Raw genomic sequence first — 22,636 nt, 5'->3', positions numbered from 1 at the left:
AAACAGCATAGAGAACAATTGTGCGGCCATTACAACCTGCAACGAACTGCACTAGCCAAGCAAATTCAATTATATCTAATTTGGGAAGAGCTGACGAAAAAAAAAGTCTATATGTACTAAATTTTATCTTACTAAACTTGTATTAACAGTGTGTTTCATACTGTGTGTACATCTATATTTTCTATTACTATTTATTTAAATCAAAATGGTTGACATGATTGTTTGTTCGCAAGAGTTTTGTAAAAGAAGTGTAGCAGCGCTCGAGATGAAACTATGCAGTTATCTGCTTGCAGTCGGACAGTCTGATCTTTTTCATGGATTAACTTTTGCTTCTATAAATTCTTGATCAATGGTTACCACAAAACACAATATCAACTTCAGTCTTTCACAAAAGAGGACTATGCCGTTGTAAAATAGTTAACAAAAGAGGACATCAAACTGAGTGGAATTAAGAGCCGGGAAATGCCAATGCAAGCTTCCATCAAACCATAAGCAGAACAAGAAAATGATGCATGATGTACAAGATGACAGGCCGAAAACCATTCTTTCCATGGACACACTGGTGCACAATTCAGTTGGTTACAAGGGTGGAGTTCACACTATTTAATCCCCATCACAAACATAAAAAAGGCACAACAGTCTGTCGAGAAAATGAGCTTCCCCCAGAACCTAAACTTGGAAAGGAGACAGAAGATATCCCTCGCAGAAATGGCCACCTGCGTCATCTTTCCAATCCATGTTCTCTTAGAAGACCAGCGTTTGTGGCATGTCAAAAAGAGCACGGATAGTCTCACTAGCCACATCCAAAAGCTGTAAATACTCATCCGCTCCATCGACCAAGCACTACATATTCCAAAAGAAATGGAATGAGAAAATTGGGATGGAGCAACAATACTTCAGAGCTATCATATTAAGTGTATGCTTTTAATGATGTACACATAAAATTGCTGGAACTGTTCCACATATAAGTTAGCAGTTTTATTTGAACTTCAGTATGTGGAATATATGACAAACATAGAAACAGAAAATTCAATCCTTCATTACAATCATCTATGGTACATTGTATACAATGTTGCCTTCTAAGTTTTTAGTCACAAACATTCACCTCATGATGACAAGAAGGATCTTACAAAGACTTGTTCGGTAAAGTAAATCTATAGATATAGTGGAACAAGCATCTACTCCCTCGGTCCCAAAGCAAGATTTATTTCTATGTTTGTCATATATAATTGTCCACATAAACCACTTTCATAAGGAGGCGAAGGGAGTAGGAAAGAATAACAAAAACAGAAGAGAAACCCAGTAGGACAAACCTTATCTGCTTCCCCAAGCTTTTTACATATTCTTGCCTTCTGCTCATCTGGAATATCATCGGCATTAACTATCACATCTAGAAACTGCACGGAGTAGTTAGGTTAGCAAATGACAAGGTGAAAACAGCACATATCTAGATTTAAATTAAATAGAGATGACCTGTGAGATCAACTGTGAAACGGGGTATCCATCTGCAATAATATTATTGACTTCCTTGTTTGCCACATCAAATTCACCAGATTTGCAAGATGCAAGCAATGACTTGACAACGTCTTCAGGGATAGCCTGACATATGGACAAACAAGATGAGCAAAATAATTTAACCTCCCATAAAATAAGGTTCCCTGGACTACTTATACCAATCACAAACTACTTGCACACTAAAATTTATCATGACATGAGAGAAGTTTTTCCAGGTTACAAGTACACCGAATTTCTCTCAATTAAACAATTTGATCACCACGTGCACAGGATCTTGTTAACAAAATGGTGCAAAATCCACTTTGCTACTTTCAGGAAAACAATGTCATCAAGTAAGCGTGACTTTGTACAGACTCAAACATAGAATAGCAAAATAAATGACACATGTAAGTTTAGGCATTTGCAAGGGAACAGAAATGAGTGGTAATGTACCCCTGAAACACTAATCAAGTCAGTAGAAGAAATAGAAGATCCAAATAAGCGAGCAGCGCTCTGCAACAAAAAACAAAAGGTATATTAAATTAAGATTAATATAAATAAACCACATAATGCAAACGCCAAACTAGATAAACCATACCTGAAGATAGGTTATAGCACGGCGGAGGTCACCATTAGAGATGGTGCTTAGTGTAGCCAATGCCTATTATGAAAAATAAAAAGAGTGTTAGCAAAAATGCGGATATTTAAATGTAGATTTAGATTTTGAAGTGAATGCAGTACAGTTACCTGAGCATCAAGACTGAGCCCTTCTTCATTGCATATATGCAAAATGCGATTGCTCATTACTTCTTCTGAAAGAGGCTTGAATCTAAACTTTGCACATCTTGATGCAAGTGGTTCTATTATCCTGTATTACACATTAGGATAATGAATTACATAAACTCAAATAAAGATCCACAGGGGGAAAAAAGGAGAAACAAACTAATACCTGCTGATGTAATTGCATATGAAAAAGAATCTTGTCACTTTGGAGTAAGTCTCCATAGTACGCCTTAAAGCATTCTACAGACAGATATAAGACATCATCAACGCACGGTTCTGCAGCAACAAGGCTTTTAGCGTTCTGCCTGTTGTCTATACCTGGGCATCTTCTGTCATCGAATCTGCTTCATCTAGTATAATAATCTTGTATGGTGGGCAGGGATAACCGCTGAAGGCCATCGCAAAAACAAACTAGTCAAGAATGCAACTACAGATGGAAACTGAAAGGTCCCTAGTTTTGGTTAAATTACCCTTTTCGTGCAGAACCAACAGCAACAGCAGCAAAGTCCTTGATCTTAGTCCTCACCACATTAATTCCACGATCATCACTAGCATTAAGTTCTAGAACTCTTGACTTGTAGAGCTCTGGACTGCATCATCCAAATAGTACGAAAAAACTATCATGAGTCCCAAACTTACTGAGAACAACCTTGCACTATTTGCAGAAAACATATCCTCTTAATGTTATTTCATTATTTAGTAGTCATGATTAGAATGGGGTTTTTCTTGCAAATGAATTTAGGAAGTAACCACCATATTAGAAGAGCAAAATTGGCAGACAGATAATCTCAATCACTATAGTGCTCATTATCAGTTGAAAAAAAAAGAGAATAAACTTCGCTACTACTCAATCTAATCAAATTTCCTCCTAACAAACTGTTTCAGTATTATTTTTTCCCTTAATTCATATGTGCTATTCCACATGAAAATTTTGATTCTCTAGATTTCCCTCCATACATCTGACCGCCTCCAATTATCATTGGTAAGACATGAACCATTACACACATCGAATAGATTCTAATCAAGCAAGTGAGATTCTAATCAAGCAAGTGAAGTGGTAACAACTCAACAAGAAAAAAGGGGCCTGTGAGAGATGCAAGAATAAATTACCTAGCCCAGAAACAATGAAAATGGCTGATGAGTGAACAAAATTATAACAGATCTCAACATTTCAACAATCCAAATTTTAAACTTGAACTACCATTTCACCATACATCATTCAAACACATTGATCCAGTGGTCCGATTAGTATTGTAATATGCAGGACTAGGATCAACCATGTCATCAAACTAATTGTACCCACTTTTGGAACGCCTGCCTACAAAGATGTATACCAATATTTGCCAAAATAAACAAAATACCCAAGATAATGAAGGTTATCAATTCTAATGTCTCAAAAGTTAAGTGATTCACCCCCAGCGCAGCCTATCTAATGCTCCCATTGCATTGAGAATTACCACCTCTTCCAAGATTACTAAGATAAGCCAATTTCAACCGAACCAAAACAAGATTCTCATAAAGAGAAAAATTCAAGTAAACAGTTGCCAACAAGAATTGAGTTACCCGTAGAGCTGGTAAGCAATGGCAAGCGCGGTGGTGGTCTTCCCGGTGCCAGGCGGGCCGTAGAACAGCATGTGCGGAAGCTGCAAAGGGACCAGATCACAAATCAGAAACCTCCCAGGGGGTCACAAGAGAAAAAAAAAAGAAACAGAGCTAGGGTTTAGCCCGCGGCTCACGTCGGCGGTCTGGAGGGTGGTGGTGAGCACCCGGACCACCTCCTCCTGGTGCGCGACATCCTTCACCTGCCTCGGCCGGCTGCGAACGGGAGGAGGATGAGCAGCGGGGTCAGTCAGTCGCAACTAGGGCAATCCATGAGGGCTTATCGACAAATTGAGGGAGGAAAATGGTGTGGGGGAGGGGAAGAGAGGGCGGCGCTTACTATTTCTCCACCCATGGCTGCGAGGACGGCACGAGCGGCGCCATCGGGCTACCGCGTCCTCTTGCGCCGCTGCCGCCGCCGCCGCCTTGGTCGTCGCCGCCGCCGAGGGAGGGGTTCGCGCGCGCGGAGGGCGGAGGCGAGTGGCGGGCTGCGGCTTCGCTTCCCGCCTCTTCTCTCTGGTTCTTTTGTGTGGGGAGGTTTTGCAAAGTCTGGAGGAGTGAAGGATTTTGGGCCGGCAGGTAGGCAGGATGGCCCCAAAAAAATCGTGAAAAACCGAGAAACTGGATAAATTTTACAACAAGTTTTAAAAATTTTGTTTAAACTTTTTCGAAGTTGGTCGGCATACTTGGCTGTTACATTATTACTATCTTAAAAGCACAGTCGTCATCCTCTCATTTCTCCCTTTCCCATGTATATACAAAAAAAAACAGCTCCAAAAGAACCATTATACCAAAAACATCTTCCGGTGAGATTTGGTGTCAGTGTTAGGGATAGGTTTTGAGCGATCTCGGTTGTAGGTACTTTGTTGGTCTAGTGATAGTCGGTTTGGTGTTAGCCTTCTCTCGGGTATGTGTTTTGGTGTTGTCAATGTGTGGGTGACGGTTTTTTTCCTGATTATGACCTCTCAAGATTATAATATTGTAATTTTGCGATTCCTTACCATATGAATATATAATGATGTATCGTGTACAGTTATCCTAAAACGGATGGCATGGATTGTTCTAAATTTTATAGGTACACCAATAGTACAGGATATTAAATACCAATGGTGCACAGTTTCTCTATTTGTGTGTGTGTTTTGAAAATTTGTTATGTAAATTTTTGAAAATAAAAGGTGTAGCAAATCATTTTGAGTTGAAATAATATTAAGCAAAAGTCAATGCACCATGGTTAGTGCTCCTCTGATTTCTTTAGTGATCAAACATGTTTTCAAATATAACTTACGCTCAGGTTTTGAAATTAAACAACGATTATAAGCCATAATCCAACTGAGCAACAGTTGCAATAGGATTAGTAGAATCCAAAACGAAGACACGCCTGGTGGGACTCGAACCCACAATCGTCTGATTAGAAGTCAGACGCCTTATCCATTAGGCCACAGGCGCCTTCTCTTTCCTGGGCCCTCCGTTTTACTCATTTTATAGGTAAATTATATAGTATTTAACATTAAATTTATCGGGAAACTATGAATCACCCGATATTTAATATTGAAGCTATAACAAAACTATATAAGTTTTTTTACTTTAAATCCTAACACCATTGTCACGTTGGAGCTATTAACGTTATAGTTTTGTAACTAAATATGTTCTAAACATATGCTCCCTCTGTCAAAAAAAAAAAATTAACTTAAGAGCGGATGTGATTCCCTCCTAGAACAATGTATCCGGCATACTCTATTTCTATATATGTTGTCTATGTCCAAATACAATGTCCTAGGAGGGATCATAGGTTGATTTTTTTTTACGGAGAGAGTTCTGTGATAACGATATACTCCCTCTGTTTCAAGTTACAAGACGTTTTGACTTTGGTCAGAGTTAAACTGCTTTAAGTTTAAGTTTAGCTAAATATATAAAAAAGACAGTAATATTTTCAACCTAACACAAATTTATTATGAATTTATATTTAATTGTTGATTTGATGATACTAATTTAGTATTATAAATATTATTATATTTCTCCATAAACTTAGTTAAAAATAAAATAGTTTGATTTAGATCAAAATAAAAAAATCTTGTAACCTGAAACGGAGGGATTACTAAATATGTAACCTGAAACAGAGGGAGTACTAAATATATTATGCTACATCTTAAATGTGTAGTTTCGTGATAAATTAAATATGAAATTTATAGTTTTGTAATACACTAATAATAAGTTATAAAAAATAGTTTGTGGTATTTTGATCATAGTATACGTATTTACTCGAAATTGTAAATACGCATACGTATACACGTGCTGCCCCGCAAGCCTCGTTCGTCACGTCGGTTGGCACCCTCCCCGCGCCGCGACACGACGCCCGACTCCGACTCGCCGCCGGCTTCTCCCCTTCGCCATCTCTCTCGCGATCTCGCCGCGCCCTCGCCGGAGGAGCGAGGAGGAGATGGAGGCGACCAAGACGCGCGGCACCGGCAATGCGGCTGCGGCGGCGGAGAAGAGGAGGGGGCACGGATCGACGGCGCTGTTCGTGGCGGTGGACTACGCCTTCCTGCTCGCCTTCGCCGGGTTCCTCTCCTACCTCGTCGTCTCCCACCTCCTCCCCTCCGTCGCCTCCTCCTAGATCTGCTCTGTTTTCCCTGTTTTTGTTATGTTTCTTTTTTTTTTTCGTTTGCTCGATCGGATCCGACGCGGGTGACGTCACTTCAGATCGCCTCGTCGTCGGATGCCATGACATCTCCGATGTGTAATTCCGTGTAATGGGATGAGAAACCAGAGCTGCAGTTTCTTGGAAATTTGGCATGGATTTCAGTTCTTGCTTGCTTGCTCATTTGTTCTTCAATTGTTCATGTCCTGGTCCCGATTGGTTGGCCTCTGGATCTGATACTGTTCTTGTCAATGCAAATTTCTGAATGCCATTGTTGCCTTGTTGGTGTTAGATCTGATTGGTTCATGCTTTGTTTTGTAAGTAATCCCTCCATTTCATAATGTAAGACTTTCTAGCATTGCCCATATTCATTTAGATGTTAATGAATCTAAACATATATATGTGTTTAGATTCATTAGTATCTATATGTATATGGGTAATGCTATAAAGTCTTACATTGTGAAACGGAGACGGAGGGATTACAACATAATGCCACCACTACGATTTGAAGATGTGAGTGAAAATATTCAATTATGTGTCACTTGGGAGGTCCAAAAGATATGTAGTGAGCTTCTCATCAGTTTTTGATTGTCCAGTAATGCAGCTAGTGCTATAGTTGATGACTTGATGTCACCTGACTGTTTAAGCAACAATTCAAGCCTAAACTTTATTGGAGTTTCTTTAGACAAATACAAGTGAATGCCACTGCAGAGAGTATGTAGCTCATGCTGTTACATTGAGAGCTTGTTCTAGTTCTCTTTGTCAGAAACTACATTGAATTGGTTTCGCGTATAACTGGTGTGTTTGGTGTAGAGACAAGCATTTAAAAGCAATTTCTGAGAGCTTAGAACTCCTGTATCAAATAGCCAAGAAAATGGATCAATGTTTATGAATGTTAATATCTATACAAGGCAATGCTATAGCCACTCCAATTCACATTGCCTCAAAGCTCTCTGCATATTTACAACCAACCTATAGCAAGGAAAGAATCAAAAACCTCTTTTGTTAGATATCGGCATATCATGCCGCAATTGTTCATATTTATTTTCTTTTGCTTTGTTTAACCTTTTCATGTGCAGGTAGAAACATGGAATACACCACCATTTCTTTTTATGCTTTAATTTCTTCGCAGAATTGCACAACACAGAGCCATTCACACAAAATTACATTGTCGACATGCCTTTCTGTACACAAAACGAATCTCTAAGTCAGAAGACTCAGAAGTTCCTGTAGATTTTGATAAACATCTGTTCCGTCGTGTTTTCCATGCTTCGAGAAATCCTTTGATACACAAGAGTTTACGTTTTTCTAATTTGCACTCTTTGGCAGAGCTGCACAAAATTAGAGAGAGAAAAGGCAAGTTAAATTTAAGTCAACGTGTGCTGTTGTTTACGATGGGTTAAAATAACTCCAGAATTCCACCAAGAAACACACTTTTCCATCTTTCTTTCAAGAGGAACAGATCAAAACTTCATTACAGATCTAGACAGATAGTATATGATATATCTGATCCCTGTGCTGAATGCTGACTAAAGATGGGCAACTCTTCGTGAGGCTTCTGAAATGCAACCAATTTACAAATTTACATCAATTTTCTGTACAGTGTTGCAGATGTGCTGCTTGAGAGGGGTGGCACACAGATATTCTTCAGACTATGACAATAATTGGACGATTTGGATGGATGGAATCTTCTCTCGGAGCTTCTTACTCACGGCAATCCGAACAGTCCTCACAACTGCAGCAGGGCCTGTGAGCCGAACTTTCACAATGGGGCCCTTGATCATGAGAAACTGGAGGCCACCACCTCCCGTGCCAGCAAGGTATGGCCTGATTTCATTGAGAACCTAGTGAAAAATTAAATGCATTGTCAGTACATCTCTTTTCTATTACTGCCAATTATATATTTTGATCCATATTATGGAAAGAGCAATTCCAACTTACAAACATATGATGGTGTGAACCATAGAGACTAATGAATCCACATGTGATGAGAATTAAGATATATTTGCTGAGTAAAACTACCATGTCATTGAATTGCTCACTTAAATTATGAACACATTTTTTTTTGTATATTTCGAATAATACTGCTAGATGCATTAGTGGTAAGCAACATCGACCAATAGAAATTCAAAATGGAATGTTATGAACAAGTGAACCACAATAAAATCAATATAGATCAATATAATACAGTAATAGTATGCGGTTCTTTTTATCCCCAGGAAATGACAAGTGACATCATCTAACAGATGATGCAGTTCCTGGAAAAGGAAGACATGCCAATACTTGAATGAAAATTTAACAAAAATTCCAAAACAATTTTGCTGATCAGCACAAACTAATTATGTTATTGTAAATAATTTGTCATAAAGAGGTAGCTATGCAAAGTTCTCTCTTTGAAGCTTTTTTTTTCAACAAATTTTCAAGGCATCAATTTGTTTCTGCATGTGCAACAAAGGCTACAACTGACAATTCAATTCAATTCATTATCAGTTTACCTTCTCAACATTCTCTTCATTCAGCTCAAGCCCAGTCTCCTTATCTGTAACAGGTTCAACAGCAGCAACATCTGGTATTTTCTCCATCAAGCGGCGCTCGATGCCCCTCTTGATCGTGATCAGCGAGCTTGGGCACGATCCACAAGCTCCTTGAAGCTTCAGCCTCACCACATTCCCGGCAATTTCATGAAGGGCAACATCCCCTCCATCTGCCGTCAGGTAAGGGCGCACTTGATCTAGAACAGACTCGACGTTCCCAGCGGTTAATGGCAGCTGCACCGCGGTAACCGGATCCAGGCCGGCAATGGCTCCAACAACTGCTACAACAACAGAATGAATTGGAACAGACACGGGTCCAGTTCATAAGAATATAAAATGTCCAGTAGGTATGCTGAATTGTTCGGTTTATTTCAATTATTTAATAGTGAATATATGCAATTTTGCTCGATTTCATTGGAATTTTGTGTGCATTTAAAAGCAACAGCCTCACCTAGCGGTGGTCGCTGGTGATTGGGGGCGGCGACCAATCTTGTCGCCGGAGAGGAGCTGCTCCGGCATGACGACCAAGCATAGGCCGCAACCTTGGACATTCCAATCATGCAATGCAGGAAAAAAAACCGCAAATATCAGGGAATGATCTAATATCAAATAAATAGAAGGGTGAGCCTTCGAATCCAGGTCGTCTAACTCATCATCTTGTGGAGCTAGCTAGAAGATCTCTAGGCGTTTCTCATGCAATGCAAGAACCAGGCGGGCAGCTCGGTTGGTTTATATCAAGTAAGGATCGAAGGAATCGCCAAAAAGACAAATGCAAGAGGTGTGGCGTCGCCTAACCTTGAAGGAGGCGGAGGAGGAGGTGGTGGTGGACGGCGCCACCGCCGCCGCTGCCGCCATGGGCACGGTCGTCGTCTGCATCTCCGGCAGGGCTGCAAGCCTTGCGGAGCTGAGACGGCGAGACGCGCGGTAGGCTCCTCCGGTCCCGCTCGATCTCTCGCTAGCTGTTGGCCGTGATGGTGTTTCGAGCAGCTATTTATGTGAAACGTCTAAAAATGGGGTCCTCATGCTTCCTCCGCATTTTGCTGTTAAAATTGCATGCAATTTTGGCATTTTGCATGCATGATGCATGGTGGGACATCTTATACCCCCCTGTTTCTTTCTAACAAATCTTTTGACAAGATGTTAACTATCTTTTCTTGACAACTATTTATTCGATCTGTAATCTGATTGCACCGTTGTACTTGTATGTAGTTAAATATTTATAACAAGATATTATATGATTATAATTCTGATAAAAAAAACATGATTAATTAAAATATTTTTACATTATTTGTGAAACTCGAGATATAACTATTGAAACATTATGAAATATTTGCTAAAATATTCAAAAACACCTCATGCATCATGCAACATTTACGGATGAACATTATAAAATATCATTGAAACATCCGAATAATACTACGTACTCCGTACAACACTAGAACATTAGAAAAAATACTTGCTAAACATGTGAATAACACCAATATTAGAATAGATCCACTATTAATGTTTTCGCTGGATCTTTTGGTATGTCGTTTGTATCTCTATCTGGTTATTATGTTTTTAAAAAATGCTACAATGTTTCTATCCTCCTCCGATTTCTACCCGTCTCTCCTGACTTTTGTCGGTTTTGCATGCGTTGGCTCTGTTCAGGTCGCTCTCCCACGCGTGACATTGGATCAACACTTGTTGTGTCCGTTTCTAGTCGGTTCGTTCCCAACGCAGCTACAGCCAAATTAAAGTCCTATCCAGCAGGCAGCAATGATTGCATAGATTGAAGGCAAATTATTTTATTCAATACACTTTAGTTCCAAATAAATAATAATAATCTTATAAAAACCATAATATATTTTAAAGTATCTATAAAATTTCTAATCTTTTTTTAATATCAGCAAGTCAATATATATATATATTTATTTATTATGTTTTTAACTATCCATATTAAATAAATTGATAGAGATGAATTAAATTATGCTTAATAATACTCTTTCTTTTTATTTATTGAGGGATATGCTTTACAAAGTTGAAAGCAAGAATGACTTGATACAACAATGCAAGTTGATGAATTAAATCTTATGATTATAATATGAAATTTCGGAATTTTTGTTCAAATTTTGGAAGTTTTTGTTGCAGGAGTATGTTGGTCATTTGGAAAAAATGTACAGTACTAACGACGACTAACTGAACGGTGAATGTAAATCGTAGTAGTTAAGCAAAAGTTGATGGCATATTATAGAACGTGATAAAGTCAGTGGCAAATCATAGACATCTCACAAACTCACAGTATAATGGATCCTCTCTCTTCTAAAAATAGACAAATAGTAAACACATGCACCACGTGTCTACACCGTGCACTCGTTCATTAGTCCTAACTAATGTGCTCGTGTTATTGACAAAAATAGCATCATTTCCTCTCTCTCCTCATGTGCATCTTTGTGTTGAAAAAACACCATATGCAATCCACATGCTGTAGTGACCAAATGAATGTCCAAGATCTTGGGAAAAAAATATATATATGAAGCCTATATTTAGAATGTGCATAGAAAAAGATAAAAAAAGAGGCATATTCATTCAAAGGAGTTAGGCCGTGTTTAGTTCCAAATTTTTTTCTTCAAACTTCCAACTTTTCTATCACATCAAAACTTTTCTACACACAAACTTTCAACTTTTCCGTCACATCATTCCAATTTCTACCAAACTTCCAATTTAAACAGCCTTAGAAAGGCATGGCACATCCTAATCCCTCGTCTCCTCACTAAGTCATTATTTCAAGCCCATTAGCCCAATCACCCCCCCCCCCAAAAAAAAAAAACTAAGTTGCCCTAACTCTTCCCTATTCCCTATGCATGGAGGATATCTCGGAAAAAGATGGGAGGATCATCCCAAAAAAAAACATGTGTTTGGTTAAAGGGAAAATTTGAACCATGCCACATAAATTTTGTAAAATTTGTGATATGCCACCCTGACTCACATGTCATTGACTCATGTGTGTCCTACATATCATTGAGATACAGGTGACATATCTCAAATTTTACAAAATTAGGGTGACATGGTTCCAACAAACCCATTCTTTTTTTTGAACCATCCCATCCAACAAACCCTTGGTATGGGATGGTTCAAAAAAAAAGAATATCCTCCAAATATTCGGGATGATCTTGTCCGGGAAAAACTGGCGGACAGCACTATCCCACCTTCACACTTGCGCCTCACACGCTTCTCGTCGCACGGTAACCCTCTCTCGCCCACTTCTTTTTCCACTGCTTCCTTTTTTTGGGTTAGCTAAAAATATGTTGACATAATTTTTTTGGCTAAATACAGTTAGTTTGTCTGCCATCTAATCTTCATCACTATTCCTGCAAAAGTGTATTTGGATAAGCCGATCGAACAATTTGTTCCCGAGGTGGCGAGTCCTTTTTCTCTGCATGACATGTTCAGGTTAGTGAAGGTAATTACACTATTTACACATAAATTATATTATAATTGCACATGTAAATATAAATTGCATTGTAGTTACATGTATAATTACTTTATAATTATAATTACATTGTAACTTTTTTATTACTCTGTAACTTTTATATATTTTGATTCTGAATATTTGTAGATAGTTTTTCTAGATAAAAGTTAATTTATGTTGTGTATTTTAACAGTAAATTTTAAAGCTTACCATATCGTATGAATGATTTGTGTTGCCTTTGATATAACCGTAACTTACCAATATTATTTTAATCATGTATTTTAATCCTGTGATCTAAAATTCAACAGTGTGGAGCTTAGATTTGTGGCGCCAAGTCTTCTTTTTTTTAGAAAATTCGATCCATAGCACAGGAAAGAAAGCAGTAAAAAAATAGCACAATAATTTTTTACTTTCGATCATAAGCACATGCCACCGATTTTTCTTCCCCCCATAGCACTTCCGTCGTGGTCATCATTCCAGTGAACTGTTTAGCTGTTAGTTAAGAGTTAGAAAGACCATATTGCTCTGGTTCATATGAGCCACACGGAGGAGACGATCGCCGGCCATCGAGAACTCCTCAAGCGTGCCGCTCCGTCACTCGACGTGCGGCTCAGCTTCGCCCAGGACGTCATGCCGGAGCTGGCCATGGTCACCGCGGCGAGGGCAATCGCTGAGTGGGACCACCCTGCCGCGGACATCACCCATCTCGTCATCTCCACCAACGCCGGCGCCCACACCCCTGGCGCCGACAAGCGGCTTGCGGCGCTCCTCGGCCTCCGTCCAGCGCGCCATCCTCTACATGCACGGCTGCTCCGCCTCGCCAAGGACATCGCCGACAACACCCACGGTGCGCGCGTGCTCGTGGCCTGCGCGAAGGTCTTCCTCATAGCGCCCGTCGCCCCCGACGAGGCCCACCTCGACACCCTCGTCGCCGCGTCGCTGTTTGGCCGCGGCGCCAGCGCCGTCATCGTGGGCACCAACCCGAGAGCCCCCGTCAAAAACCCTGTCTTCCACATGGTGTCCAATCGAATGGGAGTGAGAGCTAGGGTTTGGTAAAGAGAAAGAATGAAGAGAACAAGATGACACAATGGGAGATTACGGCAAGGAAGATGAAGGGCAAATGGGTCAAACAAAAATTTTCTATACTTTAATCTAACTCTGTTAATTCCAAATCCGACGGAAGTGCTACTGGGCGATGAAAAATCGGTAGCCTGTGCTTTTGATTGAAAGCGAAAAATTCTTGTGCTATTTTTTGGTACTTTTTTTCCTGTGCTATTTTTTTCTTTTTTTTTTCTCGCTCTTTTCGCTGTGAAAAGCCGGGAGGGTTTCCGTCTGTCCCTCTGTCCGTACCCACCAACTGCGTCATCTCTCTCTCAGGCCGTCGCGTCGCCGCCGCCGCCGCCGCCGCAGCCGCAGCCGCCCGCCGATCAGACGCGGTCTCGCGGTCGCGCCGAGCCGCTGTCCGCCAACTCGCCAACCCCCGCCCGCCTTCGCGCCTTGCTCCCGCCTCGTGCAATCGCGTCGCCTTGAGAAGCCGAGAGGCGAGAGCCGCAGTCGCCGCCGCGCCCGACGCCAAATAGCCAAGCCCGGCCAGCTTCGCGCCGTCGCGCGGTGCCGCCGCCGCCGCCGCCGACGCCCTCTGCGCTGCCCCGAGAGGCCGAGAAGCCCAAGGTAATTGTTGTCTGCTGCTGTGGTGCTGCGATTTTGGATTAGGAACATCTCTTTCATTTGAAGCCTGGGATGGCTGATTGATTGCTAGTATATTTGAACAATTGAACTTTCAGTTTTGAACCTTGTCCCAACTCCCAAACTCCCAATTTGAACCTTGTGAAGCATTGCCAGTTAGAAGTTTCCTACTTTCATATGTTAAGCACATTCAATTTATAGCCAATTTTATGAATTTATGAAATTATACTTATATCTGCTATATATTATCTAATAGTAGTTTAGAACTACATGAAATTAAACATATCAAAATTAGGCTTTGGGTTGTAAAATTTTCTTATTCCTTCACATTTCGAATACCTAACCTCAAAATCATTGGCTTGTCCCTGACAAGGAAGGAACACAACTTTTCCCATTTTTAGGAAGGAACATAGTTGGTCGCCCTAAATTTCGTTAGAACACACACACTAGTAGCAGAGAGGGAGAGATAGAGAGAGAGACTGAGTTGGCACAAGACTTGTTTTATGGATAGGTATATCTCAAATACGAGGAGGTATATACCTCTCCAAGGATGGGAGAAAATCTCTATAATATTTGCATATTTTAACTTGCTTGTTAAGTTAGCTGACTATTGTTGTTATAAGACTCTATTGTTATATTTCTAATTTTGTATAGCCCTTTCACTAACTTTGAACTTGTGTATAAAATTTTGGTATGTGATGTTAACCTGCAATTTTGAAGTAGGACTACCCAAGGAAAAATTCCTAGCTATACCACTGTTTGCCATGGCGCCTGCCGGCTTCTTCGACCTCAGCATCCTCCCCGACGACTCCAAATCTACCACCACCAACACTAGCGTAGTCGCCCGTGCCCTTGACCTCGGCTACTCCGCGGTCGCGCTTGATCACCCTCACCGTGGCCTACTCACTGACTCCCATGCACCTATTGCCTCCTCTCTCCGGGTGTCACCCTCCGCCTCCCTCCACCGCCGTCGACATCCCTTCCTACAATACACGCGCATCACCCTCTCCCTCGACTCCGCTGCCGCCTGCGCCTCCGCCCTGGCCCCCTCTGCCGCTCGCCTCCTTCGCACCTATGACATCGTCGCCGCGCGGCCGCTCACCCAAGCCGCCTTCGACCACCTCTGTCAGGCCACATTTGACCACCTCAATATTGTCTCCATCGACTTTTCCCACAAGCTGTCCTTCCGCCTCAAGCTCCCCATGCTCAAGCTTGCACTGCAGAAGGGCCTGCACTTGGAGATCGCCTATTCTCCCCTCATCGCTGATGCCGCTTCAAGGAGACAGGCCATAGCCGAAGCCAAGGTTGGCCATCTCTTGCTCTTCCTTATTGCCTTTGCATATCGTAATACTAATACTCAGTTCCTTAGTAACCAAAACCTTTTCATCTTTTTTCAGCTCTTGTATTACTCAGTTCCTTAGTAACCAAAACCTTTCACCTTTTTTCAGCTCTTGGTGGAGTGGACTAAAGGAAAGAATCTCATCATATCAAGTGCTGCTCACACTGCTTCTGAAATTAGAGGACCCTATGATGCCATAAACTTATCTTCTTATTTGCTTGGCCTTTCTACCCAACGAGCCAAAGCTGCTCTATCCGTCAACTGCAGGTCACTTGCACGTCTCTTATATGATATCCGTAGCTTATTTTAGAAAGCTAGGCAGTTTAGCATGAATCATGATGCCGTGCCATGTATTCTAAGCCATATGTTCATTCTCAGGTCACTGGTTTCCAAGGCTCTGAGGAAAAAGCACTTCTACAAGGAAACCATTAGAATCGACAGGCTGTTACCAAATAGGCAGTTGAATTCAGCAGACTTCAAGCTTGCTGACTGGATTAGTTGGGATCCTATGCCTCATGAAGTAGATCTGCTATCTTTGGAATTGCCAGCTTACAAAGGAGAACCACAATCTCTTGATATAAATCCAGAACCTTCTGCCAATGAAGATGATTGAACTACTGCATTTACCTTATGATGGTGATGAGTCCCTCTTTGTCGAGCAGCAAGAGCAGTTAAGCCATGGCAACGAAATCCTATTCCCAGTTGAAACTCAAGAAGGGCCTGTGCAAGTTAGCAGAGTGAAGTCTTATGACTTGTGTATTGTCTGAAGAATAGGTAAATTTTTTGTTTGTTCTTGAGAGCGAGAACACAATTCTCTTGTACCACATTCCAATCCATCTCAGATATTGCAATTTTGGTTGCTACTTAAATAGTTACACATTGTTCATTCTTCCGCTATGAAAGATCGGACCATCTACATCGATCGATCATGAGTTTTGATCTACATTTTAGCTTTTATATATTCAGCATCTGGATCATGATTTTTTGTTATGGATTGTTGACGGCAACTGGACTAGCAGAAAGTAGTGTTTATAGCTTGGTCAATAAGATCCCAAGCAGCAATCAGATTTTACAACAGATCATACAAAACCACGATATCTAGCTCATTCCCTACTGCCAACAATGACAACATTTAATCATGTAAACCTGCCATACGAAGGACATGCGTAAATTCGAATATTCAGGTTAGTTAAATCAACTGTTTGCACATAATAACAGTATAAATTAAAGAGAAATATACTAAATTTGTACCTCGAAACATGTGTCCAAAGATTAAATGTAGATAAACCCATGTATAAAGCTTAATGGCTATAACAATGTTGCAATACATATAACCACAGTGTGCTCGTGGTAAAATGACAGCCTTGAATTGGAATCCACAAGCCCCCGGTCCAATCCATACGAAGAGAAGAAATCTAGTGCCGCATGAATATTTCACATGTTACAATGTTACATCCTACTTCTGATTAAAAAACCAACCAAATCCTCAACTACCACAGGTATGCATAATCAGGGCGACATAGTCAAAAAAGAGAGTAGGCGTATGAATGTATTTATATTAAGTTAGGAGATCATGGCCCCCCTTCGGTCTGTGGCTCAAAAAACTTAATCAGCATCTAGCATTAATCCACTTCTTGGCCTCTCTACCACAGTTCCAGTGACAACATGTGATCTGCTATGTCTTCCAAACTGCGATCATCTAATCACATTTGATGTTTCTGTAGATTCTCCTCACAAAAAGAGTTGACCCTAGATAGCCAATAGCACCTGAATCGCCAAAACAGATGTCAAAACAAAAACATCATAATGATAAAGTGTCACGGATTAAAAGGTACTAGTAGAAATTAAGATCTTACCACAAAGTATGCCTAGACCAAGGCAGAACATCAATGTGTAACCGAAGTAGAAACTCGTCTGGAAAAAACCTGACATCTTTGTCTTTACATGATAGTAGTAGATGGAATATAGATACACATATAACGCAGTTGATGCAGCAGAGAGAAATGAAGTCCATTGCCAGTGATAGTTCTCAGCATTCAGCAAGAAATAAGTACCCACAATAGTGACACAGATTGTAACTATTAGAAGGATGACAAAGACCAGCAGCATGAAGCCGTAGACATAATAAACCTGCCAAGGAAGTCAAACGAATTGTCACGATCAAATTATCCATATTATTAAAATTAAACAAAGTGCATAGACAGATGTATGAAGCAGACATATTAGAAATCCACCAAGAGTTCATTCAAAAAATAAATTGTGTAATTTATGAAGCAGCCATATAAGAGGTTGAACACCAGTACACCATAGGCACTACTTCTGTTTCCAAAACAAACTTGGATACTTAAGTTAAACTGTTTACCTTGTAGTTCCAGAATGACGTGAACACAAAGTACATCTCAATGAAGATACTGCCAAAGGGAAGCAGCCCACCCATCAATGAGATAACAGAAGGTGTAAGGTACCACTTCTTCTCTGGAATAGGCCGTGGAATAGTCTTTACTCGGCAGGGATTGTTAGGAGCACCACTCCAGTTCCTACCAACAACAGTTCCCAGAAGCACCAGCGGAAAAGAAATGAAGGCCCAAAGAACGAACATGACAACCATTGTGCCGAATGGTATTGCCGCTAATGATCGGTAGAAGATAGCAATTGTATTCAGAACAAAGCCAATTGCAAAGCACAAGAATGGAAATAGGGATGCTGTAAGGATCATAGCCTTTATCCAGTTTTTACCTGCCATGTAAGGAAATTACGGTTCAAAAAACCATACATCATGAAGTGGGAAAATATAATATATGACAACATGCAAATTCTAGAAACTTCAAAAAAAAAAAAAGGAATGACAGGAGGAAACTATGAAACAGAACCTTGAGAAGAGATTGAATTGCACAGACAAATAATACAAGAAAATAATGCAATTCCAAAAGGAAAGAACCATACCACCATTCCTTGAGTAGAGGCCACCACTGACATAGCCAGAAATAAAAGATGTAAGAGCATAGCACACAATGAAGGTTGTGATGATAGACCCTCGCCTGACAAATATCGCGCGCTATATAAGTTAGAAAAGCAAATCCATGCACAAAATGTGAAATGCTAAAAAAAAGAAAAAAACTTAAAGCTGTTTTCAAAATAATATAGGAATTTTATATCTTTAGGATTCATACAATCACAGGCCTTAGGGATTTGGGCTAATGGATGTGTGCATTTTTAACAGAAGGCAGACATTCCACCACTCCAACCAGTAAAGTGAGAAACACAATACAAGGCAATTTTTGGACAATGAAAAGGTACAGTTCCTTTCTTTTCTTAGTTCTTTTCAGCATGGTTAGGACATAAACAAGAAATAGTCGTTTGACCAAAATGTTATCTGCACTTAACAACCTATGTGCCGTTGTTTCTCAGGTTCAGACGACTGGTGAGTGGTGAGCCAGTTCCCAGTAGTTTTAAGTCATACCAACCAGATGCAGAAAATTTAATCCAAGACATTTTAACAAAATTGTCTATTATGCATGTTAGATTCAGAACAATTCTTCATTATTGAAATTGATTACTGCAGAATCAAGATTTTCCAGGTAAAGTACAGGACATGGAAGGTTCCTGGACAGCTTTCAAAAAACATGTGGTGGGAACCTAACAAGTTCAGGTATTCCCTATCTTCTTTCTTTCATCTATTGAGTAATATGGTAGTTTCATTGGTCAGCAACTCAGGTATTCCAAACTATGCATTGTATGTGCAAGGAGATTTTGGGGATGGGGGTTGCTTACCCAACATATAGCATGCCAACAATGGCCAATACAATAACAAGAAGGATAAGAGCTGCCAGCTGAGTGCCGATGCCAACAACTGCAGAAAGAAAGGCCAAACTTCGAGGAGGGCGAAATACATCACCATGAACAAGCTTCCATCCAGATTCCTCATTAACATCTCTCTCCTAACAAAAGGAATATCAAGACTTGAGGTCCCAATCGAGTGGCACTAGGTGAAAACAAATCCAACTTAGATGCTAGAGCTAAGAATACAATTAAACAAAAGGTAGATATACCAGTGACTCCAGATCATCATCTTCACGAGCATACTTTGCATAGTCATTTCTCAATGTCCGCATCAATATCATTGAAACCAAACCAGTGAGGAAAATAACCATCATGAAAGAATTGAAAATGGAGAACCAATGAATCTGAACATTAGAAATTTGCATAGAAGTCAGAACCTTTGAACAACTTTCAAAAAGAACAAGACGATTCAGCTCCCTGTTGTTACAATTAACATTTTTTCTCTTTCACATAAGTAAGCAAGCTGAGAGCTGCATGTTACGCATAGTTTTTTTTTCTTTGGAGTGGGAAAATATTACCTGGTGCTCAAAGAAAGGATAATCCAGGTATACTTCAAAGCGGCGTGCAAAGGTCACATCTGTTTGTAACCACTTCACTGAATATGTCATGTCCAATTTCTTACCAGCTTCAAGAAGCTTAGGAGACTCTTGGGTGAGATTAACATGAATGATCTAAAATAATAAAATGAGATCAAATTATGTTATCATGTCAAAAGCAATGTGGTAATGAAAAGTTTTATCACTTTTATGCAAAACTCGTACCCTGTTATCATTGTATTTGACAAGAATGCTCTTGTGTGTGTAGAGATAACGCTTGTTTTCATTGTTTTTGTCCGTCTCCCCAACAAAACCTGTTTAAAGCACATAGCCAAAATCTAGTTAAGAAAAGAAGTGCAGGGAAAAAAGACAGAGAAATCAATGGAAGTACAGGTTGATAGAAACATACCCCAAAGAGGCAGATCATCTAGGAGAATATTGCACCAAGAATGCAAAAACAGTTGATAAAAATACAATGTCAGAAACAAAAAGAACTTTAAAAAACACAATGTTACTACCCAAATCAAAATATCGATTCACATACCCATGAAAAACTCGAACCAGTATGAGTTATCAATGGCATCGGAGAACTGCTGAACCTTTTTAGAATCAAGCTCAAGTGTACAAATGGAGCCCCTCTCCTCATTTCCTAAACCAAAGGAAGCACTTATACAATTCATAAGACAAGAAAATACACCAATCTGTGGGGCATTAGAGCAAATAGTAGATAAACAAAAGGATAGAATGAAAGAAAGATTGACATACTTAAGAACTTTATGTCAATCTGACTATCAATCAGCTCATTTCCACCCAGGACCTCTCCAAGACCACCCCATTTATGCGCAGGGTTCTCAGATGGTTGACAAAATGGAAGGCTGTGATAGTTGTAAGTTTCTTGTGGATTATTGTAAGGGCCGACTTTGTTCACCCAGAGCTTAACTGGTTCTTCAACTTTGTACTGCATATAAGAAGCATAAAAGGCAGATGAGAACTGTTGAGCTCACAAAGTTCTACCATGGAATTATGGTAAACATAATAATGAATTTATTTTAGGAAAGGAAACAGCACTTAAGATATTCTGCTGCAAATTCTCACTCGTTATATTTTTGTCTACTACTTCTAACCAAGATGCATGCCAACATGCAAGAGAAGCCATGGAAGAATTTATAGGTAACGCAAGGCTAGCTGTTAGCACATTTCTTGAAACCAAACAACACTATTGACCTTACTATACCAGAAACTGTCCTCAGTCATAAGAACACATCGTAGCTAGTGCTTAATCTTGACTTTAAAGTACGCAATAAAGCATCAAGGCGTGAAATTCCTTTTTTTTCCTGGAAAACACCATGTACCATAGTGTAAGACATTGCTGCCTCAATTTAGATCATGTGCTACATACACACAAGGATCGCGTAGTCTCGATCTCAAGCTTTGAACACAGGGGAGCGCGATGATGAGTAAGTATTTTTCCACTACCATAATCTACAACCTATTTTCCTGCCGATTATTTTTCTTTTCTTGTTGCGATTATACGGCGCACACCACTACGCACACAACATCCACAAGCTCTTGAGAGACGGAAACCAACGGCGCATTCCTGATCTCACTAAAATTCCATTCTCTACGCGCGCGCGCGCGCGCGCGGAACAATTGTAGTAACATCCTCGGCGACCGGACCCGCACGAACGCTCGCACCGGCCACAACCAGAGCGAGATCGCGCGCATGGTTGCCCGGATCTGGCGCCGGGGGTGCGACCAGCTCGAGCGTGCGTGTAGGGGGGGTAGGAAGAGGTTTTAGATCGAGAGGGAGGGGGATAGGCTAGCGAGCGAGCACACGCACCTTGTGGTCTGACTCGGAGGCGGAGGCGGGGCGCGGCGTGGCGAGGGCGAGGAGGGCGGCGGCGAGGGCGAGGAGGAGCGCGCGGCCGCTGCCGCGGCAGGCGGAGGCGGAGGTGGGGAGCAGCATGCCGCCGCTGCCGCCGGCGAGATCTGAGGAGGGTCGGGTCGACTCACGAGCTGATCACGAGCCAAGCCGCGGTTGATTTTCTTTTGGTTTGGTCGAGCCGTGGGGGGAGGAGTCGGGTGGATCGGGATGGATCTCGGGTGGGCTTGGACGGCCGTCGGATGTTTGACCATTGACTTTTTTTTTCTAAGGACACTTACACTTTTTTTTTTAACAAAATACAACTTCCTTTTTTTTTAACAAAATACAACTTCCTTTCAAACTTGGAAGGCGAATGTTTTACGTGTTTTGTGAACTGTACTGAAATGTTTGATGTGTATTTTGTACTGTACTCACGGCGGAGTATCCGCAGATACCCGACTTGATGAATATAGGTTTGGTTGTAGAGCTGTTTTGGATTGAAGCTAAAACGTGTCCCTACCAAAAATTTTGGTAACTCAAATAGTAAACGTGTTTTTTTATTGAAGCAAAACAGTTGGTAGTGCCCATGCTCAATTTGGCTATATTCTAGAATTTTCTTCACCATCCTCTTAAAATTTAGCTTTATATTGGTATTAAACCAAACATAGACTAGCTAATTTTGTCCTACCAAAAAAATTGGTAGTGCCAAAATTTACCTAGATTTTGGCACTACTAATTAATTGGTAGGGTAAAAAACCAAATAAGCCCGTAATGTTTTATTTGTGGGTATGCTCGCCAAAGACCTGAAAAACATAGTAGGTAGCGGCCGAGTTTTGATTTGTTTTTTCCATGGGTAACCTATGCCCAACCCG

General features: G+C 40.7%; 5 protein-coding genes and 1 non-coding gene across 8 annotated transcripts; 2 read left to right on the top strand and 4 right to left on the bottom strand.

Annotated features, from left to right (window-relative positions):
* Positions 1-478: 478 nt before the first annotated feature.
* Positions 479-4,381, bottom strand: LOC4351654 (replication factor C subunit 2-like). Its single transcript, NM_001423352.1, has 12 exons — positions 4,217-4,381; positions 4,014-4,092; positions 3,841-3,920; positions 2,748-2,867; positions 2,596-2,665; positions 2,444-2,517; positions 2,242-2,362; positions 2,093-2,155; positions 1,948-2,007; positions 1,474-1,599; positions 1,314-1,397; positions 479-843 (listed from the first exon to the last, which is right to left on the bottom strand). Exons 1-12 carry the CDS (start codon positions 4,258-4,260, stop codon positions 745-747), a joined length of 1,020 nt encoding a protein of 339 aa, NP_001410281.1. The 5' UTR covers positions 4,261-4,381; the 3' UTR covers positions 479-744.
* Positions 4,382-5,249: 868 nt separating this feature from the next.
* Positions 5,250-5,322, bottom strand: TRNAR-UCU (transfer RNA arginine (anticodon UCU)). The gene has a single exon. It is a non-coding gene; the product is annotated as a tRNA-Arg (tRNA).
* Positions 5,323-7,880: 2,558 nt separating this feature from the next.
* On the bottom strand, positions 7,881-10,194 carry LOC4351651 (nifU-like protein 1, chloroplastic). Of its 2 annotated transcripts, none has more exons than NM_001423351.1 (4): positions 9,844-10,004; positions 9,500-9,590; positions 9,010-9,326; positions 7,881-8,358 (listed from the first exon to the last, which is right to left on the bottom strand). In NM_001423351.1, exons 1-4 carry the CDS (start codon positions 9,922-9,924, stop codon positions 8,167-8,169), a joined length of 681 nt encoding a protein of 226 aa, NP_001410280.1. In that variant the 5' UTR covers positions 9,925-10,004; the 3' UTR covers positions 7,881-8,166. The 2 variants fall into 2 exon arrangements, with proteins under 2 accessions (NP_001410280.1, XP_066162074.1); XM_066305977.1 differs by having other exon boundaries at positions 7,931-8,358; positions 9,010-9,329; positions 9,844-10,194.
* A 2,839-nt stretch (positions 10,195-13,033) lies between these two features.
* Positions 13,034-13,555, top strand: LOC107276091 (bisdemethoxycurcumin synthase). The gene has a single exon (XM_015763670.2). The coding sequence runs from the start codon at positions 13,034-13,036 to the stop codon at positions 13,553-13,555; it is 522 nt and encodes a 173-aa protein (XP_015619156.2).
* A 286-nt stretch (positions 13,556-13,841) lies between these two features.
* On the top strand, positions 13,842-16,448 carry LOC4351650 (protein GAMETOPHYTE DEFECTIVE 1). 2 transcript variants are annotated; one of them, XM_015764671.3, is made up of 4 exons: positions 13,842-14,170; positions 14,909-15,489; positions 15,634-15,791; positions 15,903-16,448. In XM_015764671.3, the coding sequence occupies exons 2-4, from the start codon at positions 14,950-14,952 to the stop codon at positions 16,135-16,137; spliced, it is 933 nt and encodes a 310-aa protein (XP_015620157.1). In that variant the 5' UTR covers positions 13,842-14,170; positions 14,909-14,949; the 3' UTR covers positions 16,138-16,448. The 2 variants fall into 2 exon arrangements, with proteins under 2 accessions (XP_015620157.1, XP_015620158.1); XM_015764672.3 differs by having other exon boundaries at positions 14,906-15,489.
* Positions 16,449-16,941: 493 nt separating this feature from the next.
* On the bottom strand, positions 16,942-21,965 carry LOC4351648 (transmembrane 9 superfamily member 1). Its single transcript, NM_001423345.1, has 12 exons — positions 21,741-21,965; positions 20,666-20,858; positions 20,445-20,549; positions 20,310-20,327; positions 20,126-20,214; positions 19,883-20,035; positions 19,574-19,708; positions 19,296-19,462; positions 18,468-18,562; positions 17,887-18,260; positions 17,381-17,654; positions 16,942-17,291 (listed from the first exon to the last, which is right to left on the bottom strand). The coding sequence occupies exons 1-12, from the start codon at positions 21,864-21,866 to the stop codon at positions 17,224-17,226; spliced, it is 1,797 nt and encodes a 598-aa protein (NP_001410274.1). The 5' UTR covers positions 21,867-21,965; the 3' UTR covers positions 16,942-17,223.
* Positions 21,966-22,636: the final 671 nt, after the last annotated feature.

The sequence above is a fragment of the Oryza sativa genome, chromosome 12 (genome assembly GCF_034140825.1).
Source record: "Oryza sativa Japonica Group chromosome 12, ASM3414082v1".
Taxonomy (NCBI): Eukaryota; Viridiplantae; Streptophyta; class Magnoliopsida; order Poales; family Poaceae; genus Oryza; species Oryza sativa.
This window is presented reverse-complemented; position numbering and strand designations above follow the sequence as displayed.